The sequence below is a fragment of the Centropristis striata genome, chromosome 11, assembly GCF_030273125.1.
Source record: "Centropristis striata isolate RG_2023a ecotype Rhode Island chromosome 11, C.striata_1.0, whole genome shotgun sequence".
In the NCBI taxonomy this organism is placed as follows: domain Eukaryota; kingdom Metazoa; phylum Chordata; class Actinopteri; order Perciformes; family Serranidae; genus Centropristis; species Centropristis striata.
In genome coordinates, this window is record NC_081527.1 from 20,790,015 (window position 1) to 20,814,717 (window position 24,703).

At 38.1% G+C, this 24,703-nt stretch overlaps 1 protein-coding gene across 1 annotated transcript in view; it reads right to left on the bottom strand.

Moving 5' to 3' along the window:
* Nucleotides 1-17,681, bottom strand: part of LOC131980723 (corticotropin-releasing factor receptor 2) — a 45,271-nt gene extending 27,590 nt beyond the window's left edge. Inside the window, exons 1-2 of the mRNA XM_059345011.1 lie at nucleotides 17,535-17,681; nucleotides 17,291-17,410 (exon numbers count right to left, since the gene is read on the bottom strand). Coding sequence (XP_059200994.1) covers nucleotides 17,291-17,410; nucleotides 17,535-17,655 — 241 coding nt within the window. The 5' untranslated portion in view covers nucleotides 17,656-17,681. The remainder of the gene's footprint in view (nucleotides 1-17,290; nucleotides 17,411-17,534) is intronic.
* Nucleotides 17,682-24,703: the final 7,022 nt, after the last annotated feature.

A 24,703-nucleotide genomic window follows, 5' to 3' on the forward strand; every position in this document is an offset into this window, starting at 1 on the left:
ATTTACACCAGTAATTAGCACTTCATTGCTAAAATATGCTGAAGGGAAAGGCGTGTTAACTGTTGACTCGTTAAAAAAAAATCTGTTTGTTTTCAGGGATTATTTATGCATTTAATTATAGCCTTTGATATTGCTCCAGGAAAATGTTGTTTCATTAAGCTGCACAGAAAATAAATGTTGAGAGAATGTAGACAAAGTTTAGAAATCAAACGGTGCCGAATGTCTTTGTTTTGTCATCTTTTTCTTTCTGACATGCACTCACAGCTTCTATAAATGGAACTCCTGGAGGGGAGGAAGCTTTTTCCTGTGCCGTGCACATTTCTTGCGCGTGCAGAAACGTATCTGACATATTTTTTGCTGTCAAATTAGACACCCACTTCTACTGTAGGTGCTTCTTGTAGATCAATATACATCTTGGAAACATAAAGAACGTGAGTGTAGATTTGAGTTGGATTAAAGAAAGAGTCGTCATTTGTGTTATAGAGCCAAAAAGACAGTGAAGTATAGTGCAAGGGACCTGCCAGAGGAGAAATACCACTGTTTCCTCAGAGCGGCTGTGAGCCTCTGTGTCATGCTCTTCCTCCTACGGATGACAATTGAGATGGCAGTGTGAGATGTGGCTCACCAGGTTTAAAGGGAGATATTTTCTCAGGGTGACTGGATCCTGACTCCTGAAGCACCCACACGGACCGCCAAACCACACAAGCTCAGGTCAACCTCCACTGAGCCAATCAACAACAGACATATGGGTTATTCTAAAAGCTTTGGCTGCTTGCCTGTCCAACCTGCTACCATCCTTTATGATGCAGCACAGTGGATTGATGTCTTTATCCTGCAACCATGCTACATAGAGAGTTTGCTTTTTTTTGCAAAGTAGCGGCAAATTTGCAAGAATAAGCTTCTAAATCCTCTCAAGGAAAAAAAAAAAGATTTACCATATAGTGAAATTTAACTGGCTGCAAGAAAGTGTTTTTTTTTCATGCAGTTTCTCTTGAGGGTGTGCAGCTGGGTCAGCAGGGACAAAATGTATCTTGATGGCTTGAATTTGTCCCAGTGGCTTTTGCAACTCTCTTGTCATTCCATTTAATATTTCATAAAATATATGAAAAATAAGATCAAGATTTCCTTTATTAACGGGGAAATTTCCAGAATTACAGCAGCAATGTGGATAGCATACTAACAATAAATAGTAAACAAGCAGTATTAACTGGAAATATAGAAAAAGGTATTAGCAATTTTTTTTTTTTTTTTTTAAATCATCAGTGTCTATATTAAAAGTGGCTGAATGCTGAATCCACAGCATATCGATCGCCTGCATAAGGCCCTAAACATGGCAGCGGTTGCCAGCAGCTAAGCTAACTGTGCTAACACCACTGCAGCTATGCCTAGAAATTGCTTCTGAGATAACGACGAGGCTCAGGGAAACGGCATCAAAGATAACTGCCGTACGAGAGCGATGCAAAGCAGCGGTGAGCGGGACACACACAGGGATTTGTTGTTGTTTGTTGTCAACAAAGAACAAAGAAGCTCCGCATAAAACATACAGGGGGAGCATGACTTTATGCTCTGGTATGACGCCATTAATCCACTGTATCTTTACATAGCAAATAGTTGTTTCCTGCTTTATTAATGTTCCGACATGTGAGAGCAGAGAGAGCTATTGACATAAGATTGGCAGTAATAGCTCACCGGGTGATGAAATCTGATTAACTCCATTCAGATGGTCGCTAATTTCAGCTTTAAGTTTCCTCTCTGCATCATTATGCTGCTTTAGCGATAAGCAGTTACTAAAATAAGCCTTAATATGGAGTTTTTTAAAAGTCCATGAAACCAAGAAAAGATATCGCTTTTATTATGTTACCCTCATATCAAATGTCAAGCTCTCAGTCTGCTTTGTTGTCAGTCAAGCCATGAATAAACTGATCAAGCAGAGCAAGAAAAACTGTCAGAGCAGCCACGCGGAGAAGACAGGTGACAACATGTGGAAACAGCTCAATCACACACTCTTAACACAGTGTTATCACTCTCTTACTGTTATAAGTGTCCTGAAAGGCAGATTCTATGACAATAAGATAACTGCATAGTCATAGCTTGACTCTCTGCATTTGGAAATGGAAAAATCTTTGAGAAAGCTCAAAAGCACAATTAGTATGCTCTGTACAAAATGAATGTGAATGTGAATCTATACAGACTTTCATCATGAGCATACTAAGTGTGCTCTGATTAAGGACTCAGAGTACAACAAAGATCAACCCGGCTGGAGCGGTGGTCATCCTACATTCCCCAAGGGAAACAAAATTCCCCACATATGGGTCTAATATGTCATCCAAAGATCTTTGCAATTGGAGTCTAAAAGAAAGAAAAACTCATCCAAGCATAGAAAATGTTAATAGCTGATGGCTCCAGTGCAAATCAGGGATTACATGCATCAGTGGTAAAATAAGAGATTAGTCCCAAATGCACTCTGCATGCCAGTACCTCTTGATTGTTGTATGAAAGTGACGTTCTCATGAGCTAAGTAATTACTTGTGATGATCCATTAGTGCATTTAACATATATTTGCATTCAAATTAATGATATGCATGTGTATTGGTATTCTGTGGTCCACTTTGGCAGGTAAAATTCTTAGACACTGAAATATGTAAAGGAAAAGTTTGAAGCTTTTTGTTGTTGATATGTCCATCAGTCTACCACTTTGGTCTAGACAGTGCCTGTCTCCACCAAACTCCCGCTTATTCCAAAAGTAAAAAAAGAGACGGAGCATGTGTGAGGTTTGGCAGGCCGAAAGAAGCCAGGTGGCGCCACCTGTGGCAACCTCAATTAAAGTGAATAATATAAAAATAGCTACAGAGACCAAAACCAATTTTGTGACACTGTAAACATTTTTTATTTCTGCTGTAATGTTTTAACATAGGCTTCTATGGGGATTGACTCACTTTTGAAGTCAGCCTCAAGTGGCAATTCAAGGAACTGCATTATTGGCACTTCCGCATTGACTTCATTATGAAAGTATTGTCATCATCATTTTTACTTGTTTACTATAGAAAATTATAGAAATTTGGTAACAATTCTCATCAAATTGCTCCCTTGTCAAAAAGCCAAAAATTTCAAGTTATCTTAAACAAGCAAAAACAAATTGAGTGTGCTTGTAAGAGGACACTATATACTATACTATATACTATACTTAATTTTATTATTCTTCCGTTTCCGTGTTTTTTTCGGTATGAGTTTTGGCCGCACATACACTAAAAAGGTATCAAATCGACCGGCTCGGCCATGACAAGTGTGCTACGACTTTCTAAGGGTTTTGGCAAACAGTGTTCGAATTATTCAGCAAAAACACACCAAAAATTCCCCCCAATGTTACCTTATGGAGAGGCTAGAGTGGATGACATCATAGCTAGAGTGGCAAGGGAGAGGTAATATACTGTAAACTACTTGGCAGTGTCAATAAAACTCAAACTAAAAAATTTTCTAGTTGATATTAGAATGCCAATACACTAAACTAATATAATTAAATATTAAATATTACCACCTGAAATTAGCATGTTAACATTGTCTTTGTGAGAGTATTTTACAGACCGTTTCAACTTGATTCGACCCAACAGCAATTTATGTAAGTATGTCACATGTCAGTGAGTGCCCTACAAAGCCAGCCAGCCTTTTCTCCGGCAGGATGGAAAATGTGATCAAGGATTGTGCTATTGAAATTTCTACTTCTTGTCAAAGAGGTTAAATGTATTCCACTAATTTAGCTGTCAGTAAGCATTTCAAATCAGCTTCTTGATTAAACCATCAATAAAACAACTGCAAAAACAAACACTTATTTTGGCCTTGTGTGGGTTGTCACAGATTGGTGTGTGGGGAGTGATGTTTTATATTTTCTGAAGGATTCTGAACAAACCAGCTGTCCGTGTGACTTGGCGACCTGATCAGGGAATGCTGCTGCTGCTCCACTGTGCGTCCCTGAGGCAAAATAGACTGAACAACCTGGAAATTATGCCACTTTACATTCAGTTCTGAGGCCAAATTCAAACACACCTTGATGCAGGATGTCAGCAGACAATTTGAGGTTACGGAACCCCTTTGTGAGATTGCCGTTTCATCTCTGCAGGGAATTTGATGATAATTTATGGCTCTTAACATCAATAGAGATGGACCTGAAGATTTTTTTCTCCCGTGAGGAGAAGGAGGGAAGATCTATGACTGGCACTGTTATTACATTTCAGATGGCTCATTGAATTTCATAAACGGACTAATGAGAAGCAGCATAATGTATGTACATAATATACCTTTTATTGTTTTAGTTGCTTTTGCCCTGAGGTTGTGTAGCCATTAGATACATGGGTGAATTAAAATAGCCTCTTTGGTTAAACATTAATGAACCTGAAATGGGTATGTTCTTTTTTCGAATTTGCTCAGGATTACTCAGATGTCTAAAAGGGTTATTATTTGTAGAGAGAATTTAAAGGAAGGGGGCAGGTTTTGTTTGGGTTGCAGTCAGTCAGCTGGAACACTAAGCAGAGAGAGAGAGAGAGAGAGAGAGAGAGAGAGAGAGAGAGAGGGCATGCAGCATACAACTGATATTATTCCTATAAAGATTTTGTTTTTCAAATATGCTGATTTAAAAGGTTGTGGAGGTTATTGCATAAAATTACCCAAGCTGGAGAACATGTCAGAAGTACGATGCACAGTTCAAGGTCAGAATTTATTCACGTTAAAGGGCCAGTTCACCCCAAAATCTGAAAGACATTTCTTTTTAAGCCTACACAAACATAAATCCACTCTATTCTTATAAGAGATAATGTGCAAAAGACCAACCACAGACAAACCAACACCAGATTGACCTTTGAGGACAATTTAAAAACATGATTTATGAGAATCGTTATTTTTTCTTTATTTTCTTATCAAAGCAGGAGGCAACTGAGTGGAAGGAGTGGGTGGTGGTGTGATGGTGTAGGAGCTCAGTCAGGTAAGGGGGTGCAAGGTTATGGATAGATTTGTAAGTTAATAGGAGGAGCTTGTAATGGATCCTTAGAGGGACAGGAAGCCAGTGGAGGTTATAAAGGACAAGGGACAGTGTGTGGGTGAGGAGGCGGTAGAATATTTGCATAGATTCAATGCTACATGCAACAGTAGCTAGACATTTAGTCAGGCCAAATGTATCCAGTCAGACATCGGAAGACTGGTGAAACTGACAAATACTCATATTTAGAAGCATTTGGAACCAGAGAAACCAGATTTATTTTCTTAATTAAGAGTCTACAGCCATGCTAGACTGTACTTAAGCAAGTTTTTTAAACTTGGAATTAACATGCTACACAGCTACACAGATCCACCAGAGCTTTCTGTTTCAAGCACAAGTCCATTCAGAGCTCCAGGGAAAAGACTGGCGTAAAAAAAAAAAGACTCCAAGACTGCGAAAAAATGTAATATATGACCATCTATCACCAGTGATGGACAGTATTTCCGCTTTATTTAACTTTATACTTCTACTCAACTACATTTTTTGCAATATTACACAATATTGCATTCTTTACTTTACTTTAGTTACTTTTCAGATCAAGGTTTATCATTTGAAACATGATAAATTTAAAGTGATTAGACACTTCGTAAATTAAACCTCATAACAGTTATTAAGTAGTTAGAATTAGCCCTACCTTGACGACATTAAAACGCAACTTACATAAATGCATCAATAATAATAATCCAATGATGTATTTGGAATATATAAAACAATCTGAGTGGGGCCATTCGGCATAATGGGTCCTTTTTCTTTTAATACTTAGAACATTTGATGATACTTTTGCACTTTTACTTGAGAGTTTTGAATGCAGGACTTTTACTTCTAGTGGAGTAATTTCAGTGTGGTATTAGTACTTTTACTGAAGGATCTGAATACTTTTTCCACCACTGTCTATCTCTAATAAATACCTCAATCAAATCAGTGGCAGCTCGTTGTTGAGATATTTCAGACTGGAGCGAATACATAGGGCCATGTAGCTATAATGTCTGAAAATGACTAAATCAGTTATCAAAGTTGTTGCTGATTAATCATCTCTAGATTGAATTTGAATTGTCTGAATTGAGGCCCTTTTAATCATTTGTGTGGCTGAACAACTGAAGAATAGGATTAAAGTAAGACTAGTATCTTCAATGCAGTGGAAGTGAGTTTGGGTGGCTGTCAGTCCATCTCCTCTTGTTAAGCAGGAAACGCTGCATCTCTCTTAAAACGCCTTGTGCCTGGAGTGATGAGCACTGAAGCAGACAGGCCAACGGAGCCGGAGGAATAGTTGCTGGGGAAACTTTTACCCACAGCTGTGTCTTTCCAACTTCCCTGTGTCTCTTCAGGCCCTCGTGACACATTAGAAATACACACAATTGTAGGTCATGGATTCAAACACTTGCCTTTGTGTTTCCTGTCAAACCTTACAGCGGTACCGAAGTCACTCGGTGTGAGAAAATGAGCAAAAGGGTGTGTGCGACAAGTCTGCCGCCCTGAGGGAAAGCGAGCCAAACATGGAGGATAGCGTGTCTGGATAATGAGACCATATTACACCACATTACACAGCTAAAAAGCATGCATATGCTGTCACATTCATCCAAGTCATTTATAGCAGGTCACTGCAATAACAAACAACGATTCTGAGCCTGACCATTATCATTAAAATCAAGCATCCATTTGCATCCGCCCTCTAGACTTTTATATGATACAAAACAGAGCTCCCAAGTCTAATTTTTTACAGTCAAGAATGTGTATTTCAACATATTTTGGAGCAATATTTTTGCTGCAGTGGATTAGACACACAGAGAAAGCTTTTTTTCCCTAACCAAGAATCGTGACATCCTTATTCTGCACAAAGTCCACGAGCAGGAGGAGGTTAGGGTGGATGATTGAGATTCTTGTCCACATGTTGACACTGCATGTTTAGGCAACTGCACCTGGGCCTCATTACAGAAACAGAGTACATTTAGGGGTTTTGCCATTGCAGAAGCTTGTTTTCTAATTGCATTTAGAAAAAAAAATCTTATTTTAGGATGGAAATGTTGCTCTTACAGAACCATCCTAATTTTTTACAATTTATGAATTCCCTGGTCAGAATGACACTGACCATGTCCTGAATGAAAAATAAAAACTGGCAGCAGCACTGTTGTTATAGGTCTGTTTGGCAATGAACATGAAGATGGGGAACAACATGAATACTGAATTATAAAGGTTACTCTAATGGTTTTAACCCATAAGAACCCAGACCCAGTTATCCTGAAAGGATGTGTTCTATAAGTGGACCACATAGAACACATTTCTGATGTTTAAAAAAAATAAAAATACAACCCCTAAATGTCAAATATCTGTGATGTGACATAAACGTTACAATGGGCGTTTATGGTATTTATGTTTATGATATTTCTTATTTTAAAATAGAAAATAACTAGACACATTTTCTGCTTACAGAGACACAAATTTGCCTTTTTATTTTGCATCTCCATAACATTTATCAAAATTGTGACTTTAATTTGTTCAGGAAATATGGTCAGAACAAGTTAAATGCAACACAGGACACCATATTAACGGATTAGAATTGTTAAATGGGTTTAAACTTAGCCTAGTAACAAAAAATAAGCTTTTTAAAATTAGCTACTTTTACACAATTCTGTTTCCAGTCACACAGTTTACGTCTCTTAGGGATTTAATGAGTTAAGGTGAAGCTTAAAGTTGAATATGGGAGATTCTAGAAGATTTAAAGTGCTTGATACACGGGTGTCACCGTGGGTTCTTATGGGTTAAATTTGCCGACCCATGCTTTATTAGCAGCTGAATATCAACTGCAAAGATAATTTATTTTAATTAAATTAATTTTGTTCAAATTGTATTACTTAATTAAATAAATTAATATTTTAAATATAGCTAATAATACACTATGCTATAATATGATAAAATTATATAATGTAATAGCAATTAGTTATTGTGACAGGTCTACCAACACAATTTGTGCCTCTGACTCATCCTCCTGAACAGTAAAATGCAAAACCAACACTGACCTTTATGGACGGGAATGAAAAAGATACATATACCTGAAAATGCCAATAGCTTAAAAACTGCTACAACTGCAGACAAGAGGTAACACACAGAAGCAAATTTAGAAATGTTGTCAAAAAGGAAAAGCTGGCAGTGGCAGTAACGACAAAAAGAGGAAAAAGATTCTCCAGAAGGAGACAAATGAAAGAGTGGTGTTGCTCAATCCCACTGGGACCAGTGTTACCTCAGGTAGCAGCAGGGAGGATTTTAGGCCTTTTTAACATGCAAGCTGGTTCATCCTTTGAGAGTGTGAGAAAGTCGACTCTCGTGTTCTTAGAAAACATGGAATGTGTGCACAACAATTTAGATAATAATTTGTAAAAGAAAACTAAATAATAATTCCTCAATGATGGTCAATCAACTATACAGTCATGGAAAAAAATAATTGGACCACCCTTGTTTTCTTCAATTTCTTGTTCATTTTATTGCCTGGTACAACTATGCTAAGAGCTGCTAAGAGCTGATATCTTGCCATTTTCCATTCCAAGAAAACCATGGAAAATGGCAAGATATCAGCTTTTAAATTAAACTTTTGTGAGCTATTTTTGTTGTTTTCATTATATTTGTCCAAACAAATATACCATTAGTTGAACCAGGCATTAAAATGAACAAGAGATTGAAGAAAGCAATGGTCTAATCATTTTTCCATGACTGTATAATTCCTTTTTGCAAGGGAAATAAAATCAAAGTGTGACAATAACAGGAACTTTACTTGTCTTTATCAGGTGCTTTTATTGAAATATAAAAGCTAAAAGCTCCACTCTCAACAACAGTAACCAGGGATGTGAGTGTTGTAAAGTGGCTTAAAACATGTCTTGTACTGTCATACAGCCAGTGGTGTGTGCAGCCAGTGGGGCCTGGTCCTGATTGGACCCCCTGGGGCACTTGGTGTGCAATGGCTTGTGAAATATTTGTTACACACATGCTGACCTGAATTTGCTGATTGACTAACCTCTTACCAGATCTCACCACGGAGGAGTGGATCAAAGGTTTCAAGGGGGTGCATTCACAGAAGGAGAGGTACTTTACACAGGATTTTGTTGAAATCACTGCAAAGCCCCAGTTGCAGAAGCAAGAGGTGTGTGCGTCTCTGCATGAGAGTGCACCTGGGTATGAAAAGATGTTCTGTGGAAATTTTAACCCAATAAATACAATATTTTAAATGTCTACTTTGCACATACAAGTCTCTGCAGGCCTTTTTAAACGCACGATATGTAATTTTCTTCCACTCGAGAAAAACTATAATCACTATAGTTTGGTGACATTTTGAAGTAGCGTGGGATCATGGGAGTTGTGTTCATTATCATTGCTGTCTGCAGAGGTCTGCTCCTCTCTTTAACAAACAGACCCAGTGATTAAAACTGATAAAATCACAGAATAAAAAGTGTTCAAATCTGCCTTGCTCCTCTCGACTGTCGTTAAAGTTTACTCATCTTGTTAAAAGCCAGACATCAAATGAAGAAAATCCTTCACCTGGTAAAAATATACAGTTTAAAACCCACCAATATTTTAAGAGCATATTGTAAAAATGTAACTGAAAACTGGATTATGACAGCTTCTGGCAGACAACCACAACACATGCACAAAGGGGATATGACGCTATTGACATCCAAGCAAATGAAAAGGACTGTTACCTTGAATATGTAATTATGGATTTCTCTGGGTTTTAAATCGTTGGAAACATTTGGGATATGTAAGAACATAACACAATATATAGCATAGGTCTAGTCATTTAGGACATTTTAATGTGGAAAAGATACACTACTGGTCAAAAGTTTTAGAACACACCAACTTTTCCAGAATTTAATTGAAAATTACGCAGTTTAATGTCTTAGTGTACTCTGAAATGAATGCACATTTGCAACATTTAAAATTCTTTATTGAGCATGATAGTGTTTTGAAAGTAAAAAAAAGATTCAAAATCACATTTTATGTTGGATTAAAGGACTAAAAAAAGACACAAAATGACCAAAAAAAAGACACAAAATGACTAAAAAAGACACCAAAAGACACAAAATGACTAAAAAAAGACACAAAATTACCAAAAAAAGACACAAAATGACTTACAAAGACATGAAAATAATTCAAAAATGGACAAAATAGCCCAAGACTCCATAGAGTTAAGTTGTTAACCCATTTCTTGTTCCCTGAAAAAGGCCTACTTGTATAATTCTGAAATGTACATTATTTTTCAGTTTTGGTTAAGCTTACCTTTTTTTATTTACCTCTGGCAGTTCACCACTTACCTTTGTACCCTTTCAAGCTGTTCATTTGACTTGAACTGCTTGAATTTCAATAAAAAACTGGAAAAATTGGGGTGTTCTAAAACTTTTGACCGGTAGTGTACATATTCTTCATATTCTACATTTCATGTATAAATGTGGGTTTTATTCCTCCACAGGGGACATGACAGCTTTCTGACAAGAAGATGCAAAGCATGATTGCACTCATTTAGATTCTCATCAAACTTTAGTGGTAAACACTGGTGAGTCATTATGCTGAGGAAGGTTTTGACAAGCGGAAGAATGTCTTGCTTGGGTGAATATCTTTAATTTCATAAATCAATTACAGAAGCATGCATCCGAGCAATCTACAGTACAGCTTCAGTCCATTTTTTAAAAAGATTTGCGCCCACGTGACTATCCTCCAATGTCACTAGTGGCTCTTGAACATTTTAATAAGAGCTTTAACTTTGAAATAAAGCATCTATGTGATTGAAATGATTGCAATTATGGCTGTTTTATTTTTAAAAAAAAATACTAATAAAATAAGGGCGCAAAGCAACCGTGAACTGTGAGAAAGCTGCCATTTTCCTGTTTGATGATGTTTGTTTATTCACTTTCACATCTACCACAGAAAGATGAGGTCATGCTGCACAGCCTCACCTCTAACATTATATACAGCATCAAGCTGTACACCCAACATGCAACGCTGCAGCAGCTCTCCTCTCTGTAAACCTGATACGCGCCATGGCACTGATACGTCTCAGACTTTTATTAATCCTGATAAGGAAATCAATAAAGTTCTATTGTAGAAAACAGAGAGCCTGACTTTGAGCCCTGTGGACCGGTGGGGAACAGTACGCTGTGTGCTGACAGGATGTGTCCTCGGTGACAATGAACCGAGGCACACACAGATGAGGTGAGCTCACCCAAAGAAGAAACACGATTCACTGAATAATTACCGTTACACCCTGAGAGTCTGAATGGAGAAAAGCCCACAGGTCACCGAGATATGGTGTAAATTTGAAAAACTGACACATTGGTTTTTGATATCGTTCATCTGTACTGCTGTGACCATCTCGTCTTGCCCGAGGCTTGACAGAAAACATCACATGGTAGTGACAAGGCACAGACAAAGGATGAACTTGCACCGGATTTAATAACTCTGCTTTAACCGCAGTGATGTGCATTTCATGTACAGCAAGGAACTGAATAAATGCACACACACACAAAAAAGGGACACAGGAAGGTTTAAAAATGCATAGACCTCTTAAGCCACTCTGCACAGATATTAATATTTATATATGCTGGGGTAAATGGAAAGGAATTCACAGCCCTTACCTTACCTGAACAGGCCTGGTAAGTCTGCGAAGCTACAGATTTTTGTGAGAGAATCGCAACATTTTGCTGACTTTAAACTCACTCAGCCGTTAAGTAGAAAACCTACGAATTAACACACAACATTTATATCCTCCAGTGTTTGACAACTGGGAGTACAAGGCCAAGGGGCTTGCGTTGAAATATAACAGCAGCCCGCCCTTGGTCATGCTGATCAGCTATGCAGGCCTGTAGCATTAAAGGTTTAGGCGGCAAATGGAAGAGGATCTATTGTTAGTCCCATAGGTCAGATACTGTTTGTGGCCAAAGTAACAGACCTAAAAACACACATCAAGTCAGGCTTTAGTTTGTGTGCTTTAGCGTAACATCAAACTGATATATTTTTTCAGACTCTGTGTGTAACTGCACCGTTTAATTAACACCTGCTCATGTGATGTTAGGGGCCTGCTTCTATTCTTAGTCTGACCTATTTTGTGATTTAAAATTTTAATAAGAAGATGGGTGCTGCTAATGTGACCCAGCAGAATTGAGACAGGACTTCATTGTCTCATAGCCCATGTCATGTAAAAACATGCAGCATCCTGTGACTTTGGAATGAAATATGCCATTTTGAGTTTTGTTAAGGCTTCACTACTGTTCCACTAATACATTCACCCTAAATCAGTGAAGTTAAATTATTAATTTCCTTTGAGGGGGGTGTTCTCTGGGGTTACCTGAGCACAAACCTGAAGAAATCTTAAAAATCAGTCAAATGTTTCAAACTCCAGAATCCAGTACAAAGACATCCAAATATATCTAATGCCCAAAGTGGGAAACTTTTGTTTTTTATTAATATTAACACTCTTTCTGAATTTGAAAGAGCATAACAGTGTTTTTATTAATGTTTTACACAGTGCCCCAACTTTTTGAGCTCAGTGATATAACAGTATATGTCATTAAAATTATGAAACAATGTCTATCGTATATATATATATATATATAGATAGATAGATAGATAGAGAGAGAGAGAGAGAGAGAGAGAGAGAGAGAGAGAGAGAGAGAGATAGATAGATAGATAGATAGATAGATAGATAGATAGATAGATAGATAGATAGATAGATAGATAGATAGATAGATAGATAGATTTTCCATGGTTTTCTTGATATGGACCATGGAAAATATCTATCAGCTCTTCAATTAAACTCTTATGAGCCATTTTTTGTTGTTATCATTATATTTGTCCAAACAAATGTACCTTTAGTTGTACCAGGCATTAAAATGAGCAAGACATTGAAGAAAACAAGGGTGGTGTAATATTTCTTTCCATGACTGTATATATGTTTCTATATCATTACTGTGTGAAAAATCACACTTTTCCCATGCCCAAAGTATGTATGTACCAGATATCGAGATCAATCAAATGTGGTGGTATTTTTTCTCAAGTGATGGTCCCTGACCCAGTGACCCTGTACCAGCTCCTCCGGCTGTTTTGTGTATTTCCTTGCAGACTTCCTGCAGGCAATCTGGACAGAGGCTTCAACACCTGGGCACTCTGGCTCTTGGTTATTTAGACTGGCTCCTCATTCTGTCTTGCTTTCTCTCAGCATGATCATCCACCCACCTTTGTTTTGCCTCCACAACACCACACTAACGCTCAGCATTACAAACACCACTGACTTACAGACTACATATCTCATTACCAGTTTTTCTTTAATATACACTCAAAAAAAGCAAACTGGGTGTCTGTTACCTTAGTCTAACATGTAGCTTCTACAAAATAAAATGTTTGTGGTTGAACAGTTTTAAAACATGTAGTTTTAGCATGAAAAGCAACACTTTAAAATTTACTAGACTACTTTATGTTAAAACAACCTAATTAAATTGCTGAATATAATACTCTGTTTAAAATGTATTTATTTCCTGAATAATTACTATTATGTTCATTTTCATATGATAAAGGTAATCTTTTAGGCTAAACCACTTCAAGCTAACTGTGTTTTGTTGGCTCAGCACAATTAATTCATGTACTTCACTATTTTAAAAAGTAGTTGTAACTACCCTATTAAATAAAGTAACTCTTAATAACGTCATACACGTTTAAATGGCCCAAGAAAATTACGTTAGTATGTTACAATTACCCTTACAAATCTAGTTGGACTGACCCTGGTAATTAAGTAACAGTAACGCAAATACAACATGTTGACCCGAAATATTTACATTGTGTTCACTCAACAAAACTGTTTCTCGCTAAATTAAAGCATTTTATTTAGGTGGAAATTATTTCCATAATTTTATTTCGTTCTGGGCACAAGTTACTTTTTTGAGTGTATACGTTTTAAAAGAAATATTGTTTAAATTACGATTAAGATTATTAAATCTTGTGTGGTCTAACTCAGTGTTTCCCAAACCTCCCCTGGAGTTCCACTTGTCCTGAATGTTTTTGATCTCTCCCTGCTCCAACACAGCTGATTAAAATGATCCACTAGTTATGAAGTCCTGAAGCTGCTTGATAAAAAGCTGCTCATTAGTCATCTGTGTTGGAACAGGGAGAAAAAACATGCAGGACAAGTGGTACTCCAGGAAGGGTTTGGTATGCTGGTCTAGCTCAGCCTGAGCCTGAGACACTTCACAGTCCTATCATAAACTAAATATAGTCTTAGAGGACAAATCGGTTCAAATTTAACATCCAAAAACTTGTCTCTGGGGAAAATAATCAGATGTTCTTCATTTTTGTCTATTGTTTTTGGAAAAAATGCCATCATTTCACTGAAATGTTGGTGACTGTGAAATACATAAGCACTATTTGAGGACTCTGCCTTGGTAATGTGCATGTGGAGGTCTACTGACAGAACTTCACAGTGCAAATAGAGATGTGATGAAAGATCAGCAGGATGTCTAGTGCAATGTGACAAGATCTAGTATATGAAAGCTTTTCATAGCATTCAACACACATACTGCAGCTTTCGCAAATGTCTACTGTAAGTGCCATACATTGTGCACAATCTATGCAGTAAGTTCATGCTAAGGCTAAGCATGCAATGTTCAAACACACACTGTTTGTCACGTTGAAGTCCCGTCAACCTCCCCCCTTAAGCCTTTGTGCTCATATGCATCCCTGCCATAACCTACAGAGACTCTAATGCTCTTAACATGATCAAAACTTCATTAAAGAGCTCAATACAGCAAATTCTCATCAGCCTCTTAAAATTCCCGTGTGACTCTGTGATCGATTGTCATGTGAAAAAAACAAAAAACAGCTAAACCGATCAAGTCCGCCTCAGTGGCTCCGAGTCAAGCAAAAGTCTATTATCTTCAGCTACAGTGGGACAGCTGAAAGTCCCAAGTCGCTGCCGTCAGTGTGTGAAACAAGCTGTAAAATACTTTCAGTTAAATGGCTGCAAAGTGGACAAACTGTGAAATCCTCTCATCTCCCTCTCTTCCACAGCGTTCAATAGAAAATGCAATGGCACAGAGCTCTAATGGACAAGCACGGCAAAATAATTTGCTCGCAGTTTAAACTGTGGCAAAAGTAAGTCGACATTTTCAATAATAACTACCTTCATATTCAAGGGCTCTGCACAAGGGAACAAAGCAATCTGTCACCGGTGTCATTACCCCTCAGAGCTGCAATCTGTTCAACAATGTCACTTAATTTACCTAAAATAGTTTATTTTTTCTTTGATTCATTCGCTATTTTTTTCCTATGTGACTCATCCAGGCTGTTAAAACAGCAGGAGGCAACAAAAGTTGTGCAATAAAAGCAAAGCCTACAGCACAGAAAACGCTATTCTACTCCTTCAGTGCATTTGACAGGTGGTCCACAGTCCAACAAAGAAAGATATAATTCAGAGAAAGCATCGGCACACGTCGTCATGCCAATGACTGCACTTTTCACACCGTGTAGACCGAGTGAATGCTGCACAACAGCAGAGCAGAGGGTGAATCAATGCAGTAGGAGGTGACTGGGCAGACAGCAGAGTGTGTGTGTGTGTGTGTGAGTGTGTGGGGGGGCGGGGGGGTTAGTGGGTAATGACACTACACCTGAGCCTATTACAGAGATAACAGCCGTGTTAAATGAAAAATCCAGTTTCTGACACACTGTCACCCTGAACCTTTACCCTCGCTGCATTAAAAGAGATATTTTCTCAAGCATTTTCTCATATTATTGATGCAATTTACTTTTCTGAGTGTGTGGACAACTTCGTTAGCCTTGTGATTAATGCACAAGTTACATAATGTGACACTGTTGGTCGGGTGGAGAGTTGTGATATGCTGTTCTCAGCACTGTTGACTGATACAGGCTGGGTTTGGAATTACTCAGTCTTTCAAAGCCAGCAGACAGAAACCATCCCTTCAGCTTATTGTTGGACAAATAAACAGCAAGCTGAAAATGTTGTTGTTGTTGTTGTTGTTGTTGTTTAGGTCTACAGATAGAGCCAGTGACTTTGGCTGCAACTTTGTGTCAAAACTGGATTGAGTCGAGGTGAAGCTCATTAAAAGACTCCGAATATTGATGTCTGACCTCGGACTGGGAAATATATTGATATTGGATGTTGTATTATATTGTTATCGTTTCCTGATTTTTAAAGCTGCGTTACAGTAAATTTCTGATTTTTTCTGAACTTACCAGACGGTTCTATGTATTTGCCTTTATCCACTTAGTCACTATATCCACATTACTGATGATTCGTTATCAAATAACTCATTATGTTAATATTTTAGTAGTAGCCAATAGTTATATTATCCTTGCAATATTGATCTTGAGCAATTTGGTTAAAAAAACAACATGATATTGACTTTTGGCATATTGCCGAGCACTAATTAGATCTTCATCAGGTCACAATCACAACTGACAGGATGACGTGCTCCAATGTGACATGTGTGCTGATGGTGAAGTTGCGATCTCTTACAGTAAGTTCAGCCAACTGAAATATTTGAGGGTGAGATTCAGCAAAAGACATCACATGTAATTGGCATATAAACTCAACTCTGAATCAGATTAGTTGGCCAGAAAATGGTGCTGCCTGGGTGTCAATATGTTACAGTCGCCTACAGAATAGCATACTGCAATGCATCCTGGTCTACTGAAGCAAGAACTGCCTGTGATGGATTTATTCTTTGAGTTCTCCTGTGTGTCTCTGATTGTTGCCTCTTTGTTGCAAAAACCCCATTCCTTTTACAGTGCATTTTTCTTCCCCATAAAACTCCACTATAACTGCAACACATATCTCAACATTGTCCAAGTTACAATATCTGATGGAGCAATCAAATCGAACTACTGCTAATTGTGATCTCATTACAATTGAATGATTTTCAAGTCATTTTAGCGAGATGAGTCCTATGCATGAACAGCACACATGCTCCATCTGATGCAGCTGTTCCTGTGACAGGAGGTGTAATGATCATTGAGATTCACTGTCACCACTGCTGCACGTCAGAGCAGATGGGGGGATTCAACAGACCAATTTAACATGAAATATAATTAGTGACATAAGATAGGCCTATGTATTGTTTGCTGAGTGTGTCTGTGCATTTAAACCAAAAAATATTTTTGCAGCCAGTACATCTGGCTGTGTTGTGCAAAAAAAAAAAAAAATCTCTTGCATGAGAAAAATCATTTTTATCTTAATGCATGCTGTAAAAAAACTTTTGCCATGGCAGTTAAATGTCTTACTGGTTGTGTTGTACTTCACCCCGTTAATGTACTCAGGGCAGGGTCTCTCTACAATCCTCCCGGTGCTGCTGCGCGGCCAGCAGGTTCCAATCTCATCGGTTGTGGCATTGCAATAGAAACCTTAGGGGGGGGGGAAAGTAGAGCAAAAAAAAAAATTGCGAACGCTTATAGTTTCCGTTTTCCAAGACGCAGCACCTCTCATTATTGAACAAGAAAAAAAAGAGAGAAAGAAATCCCATCTTACCATCAGAGCTCAGCAAAGACAACGAAGCGTTTTCCAAAAAAGTGTCTTGTAAAGCATCAATCAAACTACAGTTTAAATCCCCGAGCTCCCCAAGTATGATCTGATAAATGGTAGCATCCATGGTGCGAGCCGCCGCTTTAAATAATGTAAGATTAATTCCAAGTCCGAGAGGAGACGGACACAGTGGCTGAGCCCAGCGGTGTTCATGGGCTTGTGAATCGGAGCAACAGTAATGACAAGTAGGGAGCCCGGTGCTCCCGCTGAGAGCCGCGTGCCTGGCCAATCACAGCCGCGCAATCGCTTATTCATCCACGTGCTTCAGCAACCCCGTGAAAGACAGCCGTCACATCGGACTGACCAGATCATGAGCAATGTCACTCAGACAGAGACGACCACACCTGCCGCCCACCTGGCGTGTTTATTTATGTGGGGGAAGTGGCGATTTGCAGTTGGGCAAATGAGTGAGTGAGTGAGAGAGAGAGAGAGAGAGAGAGAGAGAGAGAGAGAGAGAGAGAGAGATACATACGACCTGTTGACGCCCGTGAATGTGTACAGAAGATATGAAAAAGCTATTAAGTAGCTCTGCAAAGTAAAAACAAAAAGGGATAATGTCAGCCACTTTATTAAAAAAAAAGTGCAATAAATGTAATCATCATCTCTTGGTTATCATCCACCTCAAAGTTTTCAGAAGTTGGTTAATAAAACCCGGTATGAATTTACTTTTAAAAGGCCTTATTTTGGGGGGATTGAAGTCGCGTAATGAAAATGAAAGTCAGTCAGGATATGGTGTTTCAAATGCTACAGTTGGATTTCATTCAAAAAGTTTATTCAAGCGGTTCTAGACCATTTGAAATGAGGGGCCAGGCTGGGGTACTAAATATATGGCTGCAATGGGCACTGAGATGTCACACAGTGGCGGTTCTACACAGAGGCCTCCAGGGGCCACTGCCCCTGTGAAGAAGCCCTTGGCCCCTGCTGTGGCCCCTGTGTCAAATTAATAATAAAGTGATGAAAAACGATGAACGAAAGAACAATTCTTACCTATTTTTTATTCAAACAATACCTCATTTTGGACAAAGGGAACCCAGAATGTGTACATTATTTCATAGTTTAATTGTTCAATAAAAGCTTGTGGAAAAATAAAATAAGATCATTATTACTGTCCTGCACTTCCAAAACATAAAAAAGGTAATTGTGCACAAAAATGAGAAAATGTCATTGTTGTACAAAAATAATTGTTCTTGTTGGTGAGTCTCATTATTTAAATCAATGTATTTGTATCTTCCAAATATACTTAAATGAGATGTTTGAATAAGCTAAAATAAAGGTTTTGAATGCTTAAATATCATCTTTGCCGTTTTTTATTGTGCCCCTCTGATTAAACACTGGCCTCTGCTTGGCCCCCACAGGAACACTGGTCTAGAACCGCCACTGATGTCACACATGTATACAACTGAGCACAAGGGTCTCAGTGTACCAGTCATACCCAGTTTATGCAATTCCAAAACTGTTTCTGGAGCTGGTTCTGTGGTTGGAGCCAGGCTGGACACACTGGAGGAGGTGGTGGAGAGATGCACTGTCAAAATGTTCGAGTGCATCTTATATACCCAGATCATCCGCTACACAAAACCTTTATGGACCAAAAAAACAGCAGTGGGCGGCTCCTCTCTCTCCATTGCAGGACGGAGAGATTCAAAAGATCCTTCGCTCCTACAGCCATCAGGCTGTCTCATTCTTCAAGAGCTAACAGTCTAACTGAATTTCCCCTCGGGGATAAGAAAGTAATTTTAAATTTTTCAACTGTTTAGGGGCCGCATTATGCAGAAATATTAAAATACACCATTTTTAAAATAAGTGAAAATAACACATTTATACTACATGGGACAAACTGCATGTTTTTGGCCCAAACTGCATGTCTGTAATGGGGAGAGTCGTGTGCGTGTGTGTGTATGAAACCCATTTTCATTCAATTATCTTAGTTCAAGGGACCCCTTTGAAGATGGCCATGCCAATTTTTCCCTTGCCAAAATCTTGCCTAAATTTGTAGCATTATTTAGCTCTCATCCTGACAAGCTAGCATGGCACTGTTGGTACCAATTGCCACCTTAGGTCATCTACCATACTGTTTCATATGATATCTTCATTAGATTTAAATCAGAGCCCACTACACCCTTCTAAAGACAGTCCAGGCTATATATTATAGGTGCAACAACCCCCTGCCCCCCCCCACCCTTTGTTTTCCCCGGCCCATTTGTCTTTGATTTAGCACTTCTAATTAATGAAGACTTATTGTGTGTGGATGTATGTTATTTACAAATTAACCTGATTTCCAGGTGATGTTTATGAGCATGCATGCAATATCCCAAGGAATACATCCATATTGTAAATAATCTGCAGCTCACAATTTACTTCCAATGTGTTCAGTGCCAGCACAGGAACGAACGTGCTATTTATGTGGCAAAGCAGGAAACAGGTGGTGGATGGAGGTGAAGCACATCAATTTTGTAGCTTAACCTTAACCACCTTGACAATAGTTTATTTGTCATAACCATCATTGATTTCTAACCTTTATCATAGTTGCGGTTTACTGAAAGTGCAAAAAGCAATCCATTTTAAAATGGACCAAAATAGAGTTGTCTCATATTGATTTTTATGTTTTCCAAAGCCAAAAGCTGAAGGTCTGCCTGTTATATGTGACATTGAGATTTAAATCTAGTTTGGACCGCAGACAAGAATGTGGCTTTGATGCAACAAGCATACCAGCTACCATGACAACAGAATAGGTCTTTGTCAATGATTAAGTTGTCAGCTGTAGGCAATAAATAGTAGGCCTAAAGGTTGTCCATTGTTTAAAAAAACTCAGTATTGACTGTTGGAAGGAGAAATGATTCAAATCATGGTTTCCGGTGTCAGAGTCAGACACTTAAAACACATAACCACCCACCTCACCTCACCCTCCTCCAGGAGCGGCTCTGCCACATTAAAACAACACCATGCCATTTCCATCTTTGCTTCTGAGAAAGGACAGCTATTATTTTGACAGTATTTGGCCAGAAACATGAAATAAAAATCACTTTAAGCATTTAAATAAATGACAGATACGGTTGTTTGTTGAGACAAGGACCAATTCCTTTGATGACGCTTAAGATTTTTGCAGTTCAAAAAGTTCTGGTTCAAAGCCATCGTCGATGCTGAAATGCAAGCTAAATCATTTAGTGTGACAAAAGCTAAAGATAGGATAAATTGCTTTACCCTTTAACATAATAGGCATATTTGGGATTTCTAAATGTGAAAACAATTATGGCAACAATGAAAATTACCATGTAATTCACTGCTTCCAACACTTATCGCTTTCTAGAAAAAGTGAAAATTATGATAAGGTTGAAGGAGCATTTTTCTCTAACAAATGAACTGCTGGGTTCATATGAGTACAGATGTAACTGTGAATAGTTTGTCAGCCTGCCATCTACACCAGCCACCTCGCTCCAACTCTATTTGATTTGTGTGCAATGTGTAATTTTCTGCCTGCAGGGTTTTTCAATCTAAAGAATAACAAAAGACGGAGCAATGTCATCATTGCAGCCAGTTTTTTCTGGTTCTGGTTTCCTTCAGTGTTCATCATTCAGGAGGTTTTTACCAAGAAACCATTTCTTCACAGAGGCCTTCTCCTTTCCAAAACAAACAGGCCAGATGATTTCAACCGGTAAAACCATTGAATAAAGCAGTTTCATTTTTTTTTTAAAATCGGTGTTTCTCCAATGCTGTTTGGCACTTCAGCAGAGGGGCTGCAGGCTGAGCTTCTGCTAAAGTTTGCACAGTGTGTTTCTCTGATACCTTAAGACCCAGGTGCTCCAAAACAGACAGACCAGGTGATTTGAACCGGTAAAAACATTCAATCAAGCATTTTCACGTTAAAAATCTGTACCGGCTGAGGGGCTACGAGCCGTGTGGTCACTAATATTTTCTCAGTTTGTTTCTCTGATAACTTAAGATCAAACCGCCATTGACTAAAATCCTTCATCCGGTTAAATTATATAGTTACAAAGCAACCAAGGAGTAAAAAGCGTATGGTAAAATGGTGCTTTAAAAATATTGACAGGCAACTAAATGAAAGGTATTGTTACTTTGAATAAAATGATAGATTCTTCTGGATTTAAAAAACATTTTGATTCGATCAATCAATATTTTGTCCACATGGCAACTTTTCCTTTTGCTGATATTTTCCTTTAAATGACAAAACATACCTTCAGATACAAAACTAAGAATACTAGTACATAAAATATCCAAAATTACGTCCTGAAAGTGTCTAGACAAGACATGTGCCTCATATCCGAGTCTAATAACTTGGCTGTTTACCTGTTAAATTTGAGACATGACCTTTTCACTAGCATGGGGCTTTCTCTCCGAGCTCCCTCTAAGCCTCCACATACAGCACTCCATCTCATTTCCCCGCCTTGTGCTTTCAGATCACGTACTCAAACCTCTGTAACACACCAGTGCTAAGTCCAGCATTTGAATCTTGATTCGCCCATGCGATAAACAATGTTATAATTGTCCTCACTATTAATAGTACACCCAAAAGTTAATGAATTCTCCCACAGCAGCTCCTCTGAACTACAGCCGTACACTGCTTTCAGAGTGGGGAGGAGAGGGGAATGTTCTTATGATTGGTAAAATCTGATTATTAGTGTTGAAAAAAGCATTTTCTTACATGAAAATAATATTTCTGTATTATGCCTTTATGTATTGTGTTTGACTAATGTAGAATTGAGCAGTCGACATCAGTCTCTTTATTTTTCACCTGAGGACAGTTAAAAAAAAATATTAAAAAGTGTTGCCATCCAAGGCTGAAGTGCACCTTTTTTCTTAAGGGACCTTTTTTATATCATGTAAACTGATGTCTAGGTGACTATGGTTATTTCAATAAAAACAGAAGTGTACACAATAAACCCAAATAGTGAACATAATAACTGCAGGAAATTGTGTAAAAAAAAAAAAAACTGTGTAACTTTGTACACAATACAATTCTTTTGTATGTTTTTTTTAGTTACGTCTAACAATCATTCATAATTAATAGGCTTTTTTTTCTCTCCCAACAAATGAATAGTTTTCTTTCCCCTGATGCATGGCCATTGGCCCCTGTGGTTTTAACTGTGTACTTTTCTATTCAGGATGAAACTGTTTAGCAGGAAGGGAAGGCTCTAATCAGTTTATGAATCATCTGGAAAAAGAAGTCCAATCTTGCAATACAATGTCCGCTTGTACTGATTGCAGCAGTAGTTAACTTATTTATGATTACTTTTAGGCACAATCAGCACTTGATTAAGGTTAAGAGAAGACAGTGGTCTTGGTTTAATACGGAATAAGTCTAAACATTAAACTGAAACCACAATCTAATTGCTTTTGCTGTCTTAACCAGCGACAGAAGTTTGGATGCAAACCCTCATCTCTGGTTGTTCTCAATATTTGTCAAATGGATGCATGTTAGCAATTTGACTGTTTTATATTCTATGTGGTTAATGCTGTGAAACAGAGCTACTTTGTTAGTCTTAGATCATGGTTTGGGTTCAATTAAGTGCATCACAGAATGTGACATAACTTGAGTATGTAACCTAAGTTAAAATAAGTCAAAGTCAACTTTAAGTTTGATAAAAAGGACACAAACAGCGACCACAGGTGACATACATAATTTTTTTTTGCTCCGGTAATTTCTAGGTAACCAGATTGAAAGCAAAACATAATGTACACAATCAGAAAAAATGTAAAGAAAGGTTAACCTCCTTCCCCTCAGTTATTTAGTCATTAAAAATGATAATCAGTTTGAAGCCAAACAGAAACGAAAGAGGGAAAAATGCTATTTAAAATTAGGTGGCAACCTCCGGATCTGATCAGTGAGGCAAACCAGGAAAGGCCTTAAGCTGCATTCTATCAAAAATTCCAGCATGGGGTGCTAATGGCGGCCGCAAAAGCATGTCGGTCCATTCATTGCAATACAAAATGAGAAAACTTCTCACTTGATTTATTACCTCAGACAACACTATGGTCTCAATCACTAGTAAAAAATATTCTTCAAGACAATTTGATGTTAATAGTGTAAATAATGGCTCCATTTCAAATAAAATGGAAGATAAAGAATCATATGATTTTGGGCGTGGCTGCCTTTGATTGACAAGTCACTAACTCACTAACAAGGCGAGCCGTCATCAGGAGAGAAGCAGAACAATGTGTATCCACGGCAACGTGTCAATAAAGTTATATATATATACACATATATTTAAACTGTTTCTGTGTTTTCTACAACAAATTAGAATTTCAGATAATACACATGATAATGCTTTTTAATCCAAACTTTTTGCAGAATCATCATATCAACTTGTTTTTTTAATGCAAACTGCTCCTCTGGTGTAATGATTGCTAGAGGAAACGTAATTTTAAATCACACTAATGAGTATCTGCTTGACATTTGTTAACTAATGAGGAATATATGATGTCGCCTGGGCTTTCAGATCAGCACAGATAAGTATCTTTATGATCAATGGAAAAACAAGCTACTTTTCGCCCTGCGCCGATGACATCATACGAAACATATTGTGTGTGGTTACCTCTGCCCTTTGTTTGAACAACAGCATGTTCACTCTTAGCTAAGAAGAGGGACATTTCATCAGGGTTGCATGGAGTCTCAGATGAGGGAGCCTGTGTATCTAGAGAACCAAAGGCATTTAAGGCTAATCCCACATAACTCCATTTAACTGTGGATTGTGTGCTGGTTTAAAAAAAAAAGTGTTGATTTTTTTGTGGGATTTCTCTGTTGTTTCGGAGCCTTGGGGTGCTTCATGACTCAGGTAATGTAAGTACAGGCTGCGGATAAGAAGCCAGTTCCATCTGGCTGGGATGACTAATCAAATGTACAGTGGACCGAGATGCAACTTGTTATTATTATTGGATTTTTCTTTCTGAGGCTGTTGATATGGTTACAAAAATAAGTCTTCCATCCCATACAACCACATAGCTCATTTGTTTCGACTCTCTAATACAACCCACAGGAGCCCTTACGAAAATAGCACCTCTTCCGGTGGCAAGAGATTAACAAACCCTCACACTGAAACATAATGGCCCCAGTGTTAAACATGTGGTTGGTAACATTGTGAAATCATCACAGTTTAGTTATG